This window comes from Emydura macquarii, unplaced genomic scaffold (assembly GCF_026122565.2).
Source record: "Emydura macquarii macquarii isolate MOO-44397 ecotype Brisbane River unplaced genomic scaffold, CSIRO-AGI_Emac_v2 contig_1966, whole genome shotgun sequence".
NCBI lineage: Eukaryota > Metazoa > Chordata > Testudines > Chelidae > Emydura > Emydura macquarii.
In genome coordinates, this window is record NW_027132103.1 from 15,990 (window position 1) to 29,249 (window position 13,260).

A 13,260-nucleotide genomic window follows, 5' to 3' on the forward strand; every position below is an offset into this window, starting at 1 on the left:
ACCCCTAAACCAAACATAAAATTAAGCTAATAATAAATCTACTTGTCATCATGCCCTTAAGCCTGCTGGGACTGGGGCTTGATCAGAAGGCCAGTGGGAGTGAATTCGAGCCCAGACACTAAAACCACAGTACTCCAATATGATGCTAACAATATAATGGAGCCAAAGCCTCCAATATGATGCTAACTACAATGACAGGAAGCAAAGATCCCCAGAGACAATTGGGTCCTGGGCCTTTCAGGGATTTGAAAAACTCCCAAGCACTTCTTGAATTGCTCCCAGAATCAAACAGAAATGCAATGTAAAGATTCAAGCACACGTCTCACATGCTAAAAGTCCTGTCACTGCAGAAATGGCCATCCGCATTCTCTACTGGTAATGGCTCCTGGGTGGAGCTCAAAGGCAGCCCTGCCTACCATCAGCTCATCACTGCATGAAAGCCATTGCTGTGTCCCATTCACACAATCATGCTCTGAGCAAAACTTCTATAACAAAAGTTCTGAAACAGCCCATCTTTCCTGGGACACAATCCCTGGCCCAGCTCCTCATGACCTCATAGCAATATTCCAGTGTTGATCGTTAACCACCTACTCTTGGAACATGAACACAGCAGACACACCAGTGTTTATTCATCTCAGTTATTCAGCTAGATGAGGCATTCACACTGGGGAGAAGGTATCACCCATCAGCATTCTCACATCGGCTACTCAAAGGCTGGGTAACTCCCTCCCCAGAGCAAGTGGAAGAGGAAGAGACAGAGACTTAGCTCCTGCCCTTATTCACTGGCCAGAGTCATGAGGAAAGTGGAGGAAGTTGGGGGTAGAAGTTTACATTGGTGCTATAGACCAGCAGCAAAGTACCATTCTGAGGAGCAAGGAGAAAGCAATGGGAGAATGGAGACAGAGAAGGATGTCTCCTACAGATACTTTTGGGAGCTTATGCTCAGGGTTCTATCTAAAGTCTCCATCTAGCACTAAATCTTTCCTTCCATGAAGATGGCCACCTCCCTGCTTTCAATTATAAACAAGGGGCATTGGTTTGAACAAAACCTAGAGGGGCTAAATTCAAACTGGGTTTGCACTGGACTCTGCTGACATAACCCCAGGTGCCTGGCCCCAGCTGTAAAATATCTGCTGGGGAGGCATCTGTTGTACCACATCTTCAGCATCCCCTCCACAACGGGATGGAAGGAATGGGCAAGTGCAATCCAGTAAGTGGCCAGGAAGGGAGCATTGCAAAGGTGGGTAGTGCACGTGCTAATTCAGTGCAGCCCCTCTGCAGTCTCCACAGTGAAGGTTCCTTTGCTGCTCTGACTAGAAACTAAAACTATCTACACAATGAAAATCCCAAGATAGGTGGCAGCAGTAGTAATATCTACGCTTCCTCTAGGCAGGGAAATTAGTACTTCCCTCTGCACTTAACTCAGTCTAAAGGAAAACTCTCTAGTATAGAAGCATACGTTGTGAGGAAAAGCTGGTTGGTTCTTAGTGTTGTTAGAAGTAACAGAGAGAGAAACAAAGGAGGATTTCTCCTTCTAGGATAATGAACTGCTGACAAAACTACCACCTTCCTGATTGAGAAAAACCCTAGACATAAACAGCATATGGCAGCGCACTTCTGCTGTAATGTGTTTAAATAAAAACATAAGCCACAGACAGAAAAGAAAACTAAGCAGATTGTTCTTCCTTTTTCAGAGATGATTCTTCTAGCCGCATTCCTGGGCCTGGCTGCTGTGCTGCGACAATCCACTGCACAGGTAGGACGGGAGTTGGGTGGGAAACATTTTTCCAATCCCATGAACATTTTGAGATTTCTGAAACCTGAATCACAACGAAAAGTAAAAATTTCAAATATTTTTACAAACTGATAAAGAAAAAATATTTGGTTCATGTCATTTCCAAACATCCCACTTCAGTGATTTCAAAGCACTTCATGTTGATTTTGACCATTTTTGGGAGTGGGGGGGGGTGAAATTTTAAACTGAGTTAAGGCCCGAAAGCAACAAAAGCCCTTACGCTGATTTAAATTCTTAAAATGGCACAGGTGTGCAATGCAGACTAAAGGCCAGATCCTGCAAATACTTTTACAATGACCTTTACTCCCATGAGTAGTCCTCTCAATGGCAGTAGGATTATTTATGTGAGTAAAGTCATGCACATGAAGAAGTGTTCATGGGATCAGAGTCTAAGACCCGTAGACTGAAAGAGATTTACAAAAGAAAAGTGAAATGGCGCAGCCGTGCAGTACATGCAGATTGACTGACTTTAGATGTTCGTAACTGGGTAAAAAGAGGGTTATAACGAAAACTATTATGAAGAAATACTATAGGGCAGTAAAGAACTCAAACGTTTCATGGTATTTTTACAGATGTGAAAGTAATAAGAATTTCAAAATCTCAAAAGCTTCAGCAAAAATTTCCAAAGAGATGCTTAACGATCACCTTGCACCTTACAACAATCTCTTTGCCATATGTCTGTGCAGTTACTAGCACAATGGGATCCTCATCCTAGGAGCAACCAGTATGTAAATAAATAAATCATGTAGTCAGGAGAGTTGTTCCCATCGTTAATGGCACCGTATTTGGCCCAATCTCTTTCAAAGAATTTGGCAGTCAAAAAAATTCCAAGATTAGATCATGATATCAGTTTCTCATTGCTAAATTGTGCTCACTAGGACCACATGTGAAGTAGGGTGCTACGTACCCTAGAATAAACATATTAGAATCTGACCTATCATTAATTAAATGAAGATTGGTTGATTAATTCTGAGGAAAATAAGTTTAGAGACATAATTAGTTCATGAAATATTTTAAAAACACATTAATTGCAACCGATTCCTGGGCTCACGTATAAAATATTTCAGACTCACGCAGGCAAATGCAAGAAAAACGATTGTACGTTCCTCTGTTTTAGAATCCAGCTTTAGCTTCTCTGTCAACTGACGAGGCAGATCAACAAGGGGAGATTGTTGACAAGCACAATGCCCTAAGGAGAGGGGTGATACCAACCGCTAGCAACATGCGAAGGATGGTAAGAATTTGCAAGGGCACAGCATAGAATGCCATTTGAATCCTTTCCCCCATAAAACGTTGGAGAACGTAGGAGTTGTCAAGGGAAGGGAGCAGGTTGGGGGTGACAAATCTAGCTGTTCATGAACAATGATGTCTCCTTTGGAAGCGAAGGGAAAAACCTCTAGCTCTGTATGTTCTCCATCTAGCTCATCACCATGATATCTAGCCTCCTCCTCAGGTCTGCAGCTACTGAGCTGCTCCTCCTTTTTGTACTATCCAGAAGAAAGAGAAGGAATTGTAAAGAAGATTTTAAACACTGAAAAGGCAATTTCCAAGTGTATGTTCTCTTACTAAGAGATACACAACCGAACACCTTGTGTTTCTCATTTCATTAAGGAATGGAGTCCTGCAGCTGCAGGGAACGCCAAGAGTTGGGCAAATGAGTGTATTTTATCCCACAGTCCCCCAGACAGAAGAAAAACTAGTAAGTAAAGTGTCAGTTTTAAATGAATAATGCATCATTCCACCCATTATGTTAACAGTTCTCAGATAATATAACTTTATTCATATTTAAGTGTTCTCAATATTTTGCTGGATGAGTAACATATACTGCTGATTGTATGGATTCATCTAATCTACAGTTAGAGTGCCTGATAGTTAGACTAAATTATTAAAGAAATAATGAAAAATTTCAAAGAAATTTCACAATTTTTTATTTTGGTGAAAAATTGGGAAATTTTTGTAAATGTTTTTGAGATTTATCTCCTTCCAATCCTCCTCCTCCCCATCCTTAGCCCCAAACTGCTCAAATAATATGAAAAGTACTATGTAGTGGTTTGAGCGCATGCTTTGCATGTATAAGGCTCTGGGTTCAATCCCCAGCACCTCTAGTTTGTCCTGCTCTGAGCAAGGGGTTGGACTTGATCTCTTGAGGTCCCTTCCAACTCTAATATTCTATGATTCTATGTATGAAGGTAAATCCCTTTTCACTAAGGTCACTTCCACTTGTTAACAGAATGATGAACAATGCTATTGTTACTCTGAGGTTATGACTGTTTGAAGACTGGATCCAAAGCAACACACTGGACATGACAACTCCTGACACATGAGAAATTTTTAATCCAGATCAAAATTTAGGCTTTGATTCTGATCTATGTTGCACCAGCTTTACACTGGTGTAATTCCACTGGCATCTATGATGTTACTCCTGAATTAAGAATACCTATTCTCCCAGTATTTTCATGCCAAAGAGAAGGTTGGATTAAAAGTCGCTCCTTGAAATCTGGACATAGTTTATGGAGGAAACCAGAGTGCTGGGTCTGTATGTGACTATTCAGAATCCATTGAACAAGGAACGAGGTTGCAATGTCAAGGACTTTGTTTGTGCTGCCTGCAATGTCTGTCCAGAGTGAGTGGATCTCAGTGTTTTTTAGTCCCTTGGCATTTTGGCATTCCAGGCTCTGCTAATCTATGACTGCCATGGAGATTCAGATAAACATCTGAATATTTGAATACTTATGAGAATTAAAGGTAACCATGGAGTTTATCCAACATTCATTCATGACCTGGATAGTGACAAAGGGCAGGGTTATAGAGTGTGGGTATTCAGGAAATGAAACAGTTTCTTCCCACCAGGCTCCCCTGGAGATTCCTGAATCTGCTGCTGGTTCTCCCCACATGATGAAGTTCTTGCATCTTTTGAACCCCCCCTCATCAGGTTTTGTGAATGGTTTCTTCTCCATTTTCAGCAGTGAACTGTGGCGAAAATATCTTCATGTCAACTGCACCCTATTCATGGTCAAATGTAATTCAAGCCTGGTACAATGAGGTGGAAAATTTTGAGTATGGCATTGGGCCAACCACACCAGAGGCAGTGATTGGCCATTATACACAGGTAGGGACCATAGCTCCACCTGCTAATTTCATGTTTTAATGGATACATGTTTGGCTAAATGATTAACAGAGGTAATAGAAATAACAGCCTCAATATATTTAAAGGGCAAAAACACCATGAAGGATAAGAATTATTCCATCAGAGCAAAAGTAACGGAACAAGAAACAAAATAAAAATATGGAAACTGTGGACTAACTATTCTGGCCAACTCCTTACAGTGGGATCTGTTTGACCAAGGGAAGTAGTGGAAACCCTATTGTTTGCATAATTTAAAACTGGGCTAAACCAAGTTCATTTAAGCAGAAGAGAACAATACTACTTCGGCAGAGAGATATGGGATTAATGTTGTTCTTGCTGTACTAAATTGCAGAATCAGGCCCTAAATTATCATCATCTTCCCCTAGCTTTCATTCCATATGTTCTTCAGGCACATTCACACACACTCACATGTACTAATTTTAAATGAAACAAGCTAATTTTCCTACCATCTAGGATGGAAGAAAGTATGAGAGAGACTTAATTTGTATTTTTAACTATTTTGGAGACACTTGGTTATTACTGCAATGGGGATGAGATAAGAACCTAGAGAGGTAAACATCTATATGTTGGTTTTCAAACACTCTGTAGAATTCTATTGTCTTAGATTTCACGACCAGAAGGGGCCATTATGAAAGCCTCACCAGTTGTGTATAACACAGACCAGATAATTTTATCTAGTGATTCCTGCATCTTGCCCAACAATTTGTGGTTGTACCAGTGTATGTGTTTGTGTGATTATGTCCTGATCTAAAGACTCCAAATGATTGAGAATCTACTAGGTTGCTTAGGTTTCATCCCCATTACATCCTAGATGGCTATTATATGAAAACTACATCGTTTTTCTGGTTTCTTTCCTACAAGATGTAACATTCTGTCATACTGTGTAATAAGATAATGTGCCCAAATCTCAGCTTCATAGGAAAATGTTTTAAAATGTATATTTTATTATATTAAAAATATAGAGCTCTTCACATTGACTGTATTTACTCTTCTATCTCCAGGTGGTTTGGTACAACTCTGACCAGATTGGATGTGCAATGGCTTTTTGTCCTCAGAACCTTTTCAAATACTTTTATGTTTGCCATTACTGCCCTGCGTACGTATTAACTATGGATTTAATTTATTATTGAATTCCTTAGTGCTTTAATTCATCAGAATAACCCAGGAAACTTTCAGCTACATTGCAGCATGTGTCAAAATTTTTAACTGTATTTATGGTTGGGGGGCAATTCAGTAAATGTATGCAGAACCACACATGTAAATAATATTTTGAAATAAAATAATCCATAAAACCCCTAATAATTGCCCTGTGAGGTCTGCTCTGCTTAAAAAGCTAAGCATTTCTCTCCTTTAACAGCATGGTGAGTGAAAAAGAAGATGCTCATATTTCTAACTAATAGGGGTCTGCAAGAAGCTTTCCTTATGGCATGTTATCTAATAACTGCCTCTTGTAGGGTTTATTGCACCTTCCTCTGAAGTGGCAGTGCTGATCACTGTGATCTTCTTTTCAGGCGGGCATATAAGCACTTGCAAGTATTGTAAGCAATCAATTGTTAACAATAAAGCCAATGGGTAAGATTTTCAAAGCTGTGCAGGAGATTTGACTGCACCGCTTTGATTCATTTTAGTATTTACATTTTGACATTTCAGATTATTGTCTGACACGTACCAGACAAAGGTTGTATCTATGCTGTAGCTGGGGGTGTGACTGAACTCATGTAGACATACCTGTGCTAGTTTTATTCTAGCTAGCTTGCAAAAAATAGCAAGGTGTGGTAGAGCAGGCATCAGCCCAGGTGGCATAAGCCTGTCTGACCCCTCTGAGCATGTACTCACTTGTGTAGCATGTGCTGAAGCCTGCCCCATGGCACCCTTGCTATTTTAGCATTGCAGTTAGATTAGAGCTGGTGCAGGGGCTGTCTACACAACCTGCAAATCACACATCCAACTGCAATGTAAATGTCCCCTGAGTGTAAATGAAAATGTGGATTACATACTGGCTTTACATTTTATGCTGTTTAATTTTAACATTTCAGGGGGAATTACATAAACTTAATGAAAACACCTTACAAATCCGGGGCACCATGTGGAGATTGCCCTAACGCCTGTGACAACGGACTATGCAGTAAGTTTTAGCAGTTTGAAGTATTGCAGTGACAAAGCTGTCACTTACTAAAACAATGTTTAATTCCCTTGGAGGAAAGGCTTGGGAAATTATCAACCCAAAAACCACAGCTACGGAGCCTGACTGCGAGGCCCTTACACACGCTCATAGTTAGGCATGTTATGTTTAAAAATGAGCATGTGTAAGGGCTCGTATAAAGGCTTCTGAGGGGGGACTGTTATCCTGTCAGGGGCGTGTCATCATGTTATCATGTCTCTTTCAGCAGAGAAGACTGAGGAGGACATAACAGTCGGAAACATTTTGTTATAAAGTTGATGGTGATTGATCGTTCTCCATGTCCTCCCAGGGTAGGACAAGAAGTAATCATCTTAGTTTATAGTAAGAGAGATTTATGTTAGGTATTAGGAAAATCTTTCTAACTATGAGGATAGTTAAGCATGGGAACAGGTTACTAGGGAGAATGTGGAATCCCCCTCACCGGAATTTTTTAAGAAAAGGCTAGATTAACTGGTCAGAGATGGTTTAGGACTTGTATCTGTAATCCTGCCTCTGTATGGGGGCAGATGACCTCTCCAGGTCCCTTCCAGCCCTACGTTTCTATGATACTGTACTGAATAGGATTGTATATCATTATTCTTATTTATTATTCATATTGTGAGAGAGTTTACGAGCTGCTATCATGGACCAGGACCCTATTGCGCTAAGCACCACATAAATAGTTAATGAATAGTCCCATTGAAATCAGTCAGAGAACTTCTGGAAGAAGCTGCTGCTTAATTTGAGCAAGGAGATCATTATCAAGTTCCCCACCTGTGTCCCTCCCCCCAAAAGGAAATTGTGACAATGCTAAAAATATTTAACACCTTCAGTGGGTAGAGCAAGTTCCCACAAGGATTTTAGACCAAGTCATTTGTCCAGTCCAAGAGGAAAAATGGCATTTTTCTAGCTTGCATTCTTGTTAATAGTCTTTGGGCCACAGTGTGGAACCTCTAATCAATCTGGTAAGCACTAACACATGCCCGTAGCTCCATTGCTTCAGTGGGACTGAGAGATTGCCCTCCAACTGAGTGAACATTGCACAATCCAGCCCTTTGTGCCTGATATACTAGACCCTTTGCCTCTGAGCGACAAGTTTCTTCTAAGCGTGCCGTGGTGCCTCTCTAACTATAGCAGCTGCCGGGTGGTGTGTGAGAATAGGCTGGTCCAACTGCTGAGTGTCTCAGATCTGTTAGGTCTCTTAATGTGCCTCCTGTGGTAGATTGTCAGTGCCTTTTGATAACAACCAAAGCCATTTGTATTTGTACACTAAGAACTGTGGAGTGTATATAAACTCCTGCCAGGGATTTTTGCTATTGTAACTTCTGAGAGCCCCAAAGGGACAGATTGTGGAACTCCTGGAGCTGCACAATGCTTCTGGGGATGAAGGGACAGTATGGCTGCCCTGACACCCTGCAATACAATGCAGAAAGCCCTTCCTCCTGAACATGCACAGAGGGCAGTGGGCTATTGCCCTGCCCTCCGTTCAGCTCCTCTACTCATTTTGGGGGTCCCTAGCACCATCAGTGACTCTAGACTCACATTGAGTCACTGAATTCCCCAAGGATTGAACTTAACCATGCGCAGAGGGTCAGCACAAAGCAAATGCCCTGTTAATGTCCCCTCAAATACTATTTTCATGTGTTAAACTGGACGTTCATGTAGCATAGGCCTTAACTAGGCCCTCAACACATGGATTGATTTCACCCTGTGCACAAAGTGAGATTGTGCCAAGGCCCTGGGCAAAGGTGCGAGGAAAGTGGGACAGTTCCTTCCGACCTCTTCCTCCTGGCTGACCAGACAGAAATGTCGATACAGTGCACAGAATACACTAGGTTTGCAAATCTGAATAGCTCATTCCTGGGATAAAACTCTAAAGGGAAATCGAATGAGACAAACCTCAATATCTGACTTCTTCTTCTTGTAATTGTTTTGTCATAAACTGTATAAAGAAAACAAACAATTGATAAAATGCTTTAAACTAAGTGAAAAATATGTCCTGGGCAGTGAGAGTTTTAGAACCTGGATCTGGAACAGCCTTCCAATGGAGAGGAGGGGTGCAAAAAACCTAGCTGGCTTCAAGACTGAACTTGATTAGTTTCTGGAAGGGATGGAATGATGGGACAGCCTAATTTGGGAATTAACTAATCTTTGACTGGTAGCAGTAAATATGCCCAATGGCTTGTGATGGGTTGTTATATGGGATTGGCTGTGAGTAACTAGAGAGAATTATTTCCAGGGTGTCTGGCTGGTGAGTCTTGCCCACATGCTCAGGGTTTAGCTAATTGCCATATTTGGGGTCAGGAAGGAATTCTTCACCAGGGCATATTGTCAGAGGCCTAGGGGGTTTTTTGGCTTCCTCTGTAGCATGGAGCACAGATCAGTGGCTGGTGGATTCTCTGTACCTTGATGTCTTTCAACCACGATTTGAGGACTTCAATAACTCAGTCATAGGTTAGGGGTCGATTAAAGGAGTGGGTGGGTGAGGTTCTGTGGCCTGTGTTGTGCAGAAGGTCAGACTAGATGATCATAATGGTCCCTTCTGACCTTAAAGTCTATGACCCTTACTGGGGAATAAAAAAAGCTGAACAGAAAAAAATACAATTAAAAATACTTAGCCAGTCAAAATATGCTTTAGAGGAAACAGTGTAGGGCTTCTTTTTTCCTCTTGTTAATGTCTAATCTCATGCTCTGTTTCATTTTCAGCCAATCCTTGTAAGTATGTGGACATTTACTCAAACTGTCCTGCTTTAAAAAAGTTCCCTGGATGTGCACACCCCATGGTCAAGAAAAACTGTCCTGGCTCCTGCCGTTGCACCACTGAAATACAGTAACAGCCTTCGATTCCTCCCTTTATGGAAATTCTCTTTATTGACAGCACCTTTTAGAAAATTAGGGGCCCATCTTGGAGCCCTAATGTATGAAGTCCTACTTGGAGCTACTCACCTGAGTAAAGGCTGTAGGATCTGGCTTTTCACCTTATGTTTTATCCTGCTTTAATTCTTTGTTTTACAGTGTAGTAGATTTTTCTTCCTTGCCTGAAATTCAGAATTTTACATGCTAGACTTGTACAACATTCAATGACTGAGATTTCTTCTCTATCAATATCAACTTCACCCTCTACAAAATTCTATTTAAAATACCATCTAAAGATCAGTTCCTGCCAAGATATACTTGTATAGTCCTTACTCTGTAAATAATCCCATTGATATAATGGGCAAGACTTCTCCATCTTCAGTCATGTTGAGAGCCACCTTGCTGCTCAAGCTCTCCTGATGGTTGCAACATGACTACAAGGGTTGTCTGGTTCTACTCAAAGGGAGTAAGGATGGCAAAAATCTTCCCACTAAGATACCTGAGGGCTGGTTTCTGGCATGCTTGATCATATGCAGTAGTACCAGACTCTGCAAATAACCCAGTGGACTTCTGTTAAGTAAGTAAGAACATCAGAATTTGGTCCATTGCAATGAATGGCACTACTCCTGGTGTAAGAGTGCCAAATTCTATCTCTCAGTGAAAAAGGGCTGTTGGAAGAATGATATCAATAATTCTATTCTTGAAAGTAATTATCACACAAGGAAAGAGGGATTATGGGAGAAGGAAATGTTCTTCTAGTTGTCACCTGAATTGCTTTCAAATCATTTGTCATTTCTGTATTACTCATTAAAATACTCATTCAATACTGGCAACCTATTTTGGCTTTTATTACTTTGCTTCCTGTAAAATACTGTTTAACCAACTTCCATGGAGTGCAAGTCTTTATCAGAATTCTTTGTCCATAGAGCCTTGGTTCTGCAAGCAATGTTTGACTGATATGCCTGGAAACACGGCAGAAGAGATTAGTCCTGCTTTGAGCAGAAGAGCTATAACTAATATTCTATGATTCTAAGAGCTATAACACTCAGTTATGTTTTGAAGAGAGAAAATTTTTCTGGTAGAAATAGACAAAGAATGTAGAGATGAGAGAAGCAATTTTAGTTAAAATAACAACAACTAAAAAATTCTGAGGCTCACAAATAAAGGCCCTAGTGGAATGAGTAAAAACTAGTTATGCATGGAAATGTAATTTCACTAAGAATGAATTTGACCTTCTCGCTTTTTCTTACATTCAGTCACGCACCTACTTGGTTTCCTTTCGCCTCACTATCACAGAGTGAGTGTTACAGATAATACACCATCTGTCTCTGAACTTTGGGGAAGAGCTGTTGCATTGTGCATTCAGCATAGAGAGTGCATGAAAATAATCTGCAATTCCCATCGATTCCTTTTAGGTCTGCCATAATATGACTTCTCCTTTAAGCAGTCTGCCATTCAAGGCACCTCTACAGCTTTAAAGGCACTGCTTCACCCCAGCACTTAGGAACATGCTTAACTTTCAGTACATGCGTATGACCCTGTAGCTTCAATGGTATTTAAGCAACTGCTTGCAGCTGAGCACACAATTAAATGTATTGCTGAATCAGGGTCAAAAACAAGGACCATTCATTCATTTTACATCTGTCAAAAAGGTATTGGTATGTATATAGATTTTAAACACCCAAAGTTATAGTTAATATATTTTGGAAGAGATATTAGACTTTGTGTTTCAAGGCTAAGCTAAATTCTAACTATTAGAGACGAGGAATAGATCTAATGTGGGAGAAAGGTTATACCACATCTGCCTACTGCAGGGTTCTTACACCTTCTTCTGAACTAGCTGGTACCGGACAGTCAGAGACAGAATGCTGGATTAGAGGGACCCCAGGTCTGATCCTATTTGGCACTTCCTAGGTTACCTGTGAATAACAGTCATCAACTTATTGCACAAGTGACACTATAAATGGAATGTGACTTATTCCCTACAACCTTATGTTGACTTGTTGGCAACTATCTTAAAATAGTGCCTCTCTCTGCTTGGTCATAGGGCCTCATCCAAAGCCCCCTGAAGCTAATGGGAAAAAACTTTCCAATGAATTTCTGTTTTGCAAGTTTTAGGGGGACTGGGGGAAGAGAGTGACAACATCTGTTCATTCATTTTTGAATAGGAAAGTTTTCCTGGAACAAAGAAAATGTTCAACTGTATTTCCTCTTCCTCCCCCACACTTCACTACAAACTAAGTTTTGAATTCTTTGCCTGGGAAAGCAGTCTGCATAGGGTAAACAAATCTGTCTGCGTCTTCCTCTCTCTCTCTCTCTCTCTCTCTTATATAAATGGATCATTCACATCAGTTGGGGATCGCTTGTTGGGGGGTTTGTGCAGGCTCAGGTGCAGGCAGGGTCAGATTGCCTGTGGATAGCTGGTATTTGGATTCCAGACCACAGCCACTTGTCAACACTTTCAGCAACGAGCTCCAAAAAGTATTTCAATGGGAAATTAACCTTTAGTTTTATACGCAGTGCTTGCCAAGATATGAATCCATTTCGTGTGTGTTTTCTAGTTAGACACACTGAATTTTGCTTTGAGTGACACGTGTGACTCATTCTTCCCGCAAACCTATGAATGTCAAAATAATCTTAAATGCTAATAATGTGACTCAATTTAAATTTCTATTAATAACACTGCATACTGTGTACAATCTATAGAAATGTAGGTCAACCGACTGTGCTAAAAGTAGCAGCACAAACAACTGAAATGCAGGTTTCTTCTGTTCTGTTCTTAAGGTGTGATTCTCTGTTGCCACACATCATGTGCAGCCATTTACGCCAATGAAAAGTGGGGATAAAAACACCACTATTGTCAGTTGGTAGTGAGTTCACACCTATTTTGCACCTCTCTAAATGATTGCACTAGGTGGACCACAGCAAAGAATCAAGCCCTTTTTCCCCCACCCCCATGCACACTCCATAGACATGTCTACAGTAGGAAAAATGGTGTGATAACATTTTAAAATCCTAGTGTAGACAGGGCGAGTTGTAGATTTAACATGTGTTAGCTGCTCCAGGTGAGCCTACCCCGTCTATAAAATTTTAAAACGTGTTAGATATCACGTACTAGCTATCACATTTTAAAAACACATTTTTTTCCTAGTGTAGATAGGACTTTCCTGGTTTACAATTTGGCAGCTATGTTTAGTATTTGTTGCAAATATTTAAGCTGACACATTTTTGAAGGATGTGGTTTTACTGAGCTGTGGGGAATTGGCGTCAAATCCTCCTGGTTGTATTGTTTTTGTCATT

General features: G+C 40.7%; 1 protein-coding gene across 1 annotated transcript; it reads left to right on the forward strand.

Annotated features, from left to right (window-relative positions):
* Positions 1-1,696: 1,696 nt before the first annotated feature.
* On the forward strand, positions 1,697-9,938 carry LOC137159878 (cysteine-rich secretory protein 3-like). The gene is made up of 7 exons (XM_067558354.1): positions 1,697-1,756; positions 2,913-3,029; positions 3,407-3,494; positions 4,759-4,904; positions 5,945-6,039; positions 6,980-7,068; positions 9,811-9,938. The coding sequence occupies exons 1-7, from the start codon at positions 1,697-1,699 to the stop codon at positions 9,936-9,938; spliced, it is 723 nt and encodes a 240-aa protein (XP_067414455.1).
* Positions 9,939-13,260: the final 3,322 nt, after the last annotated feature.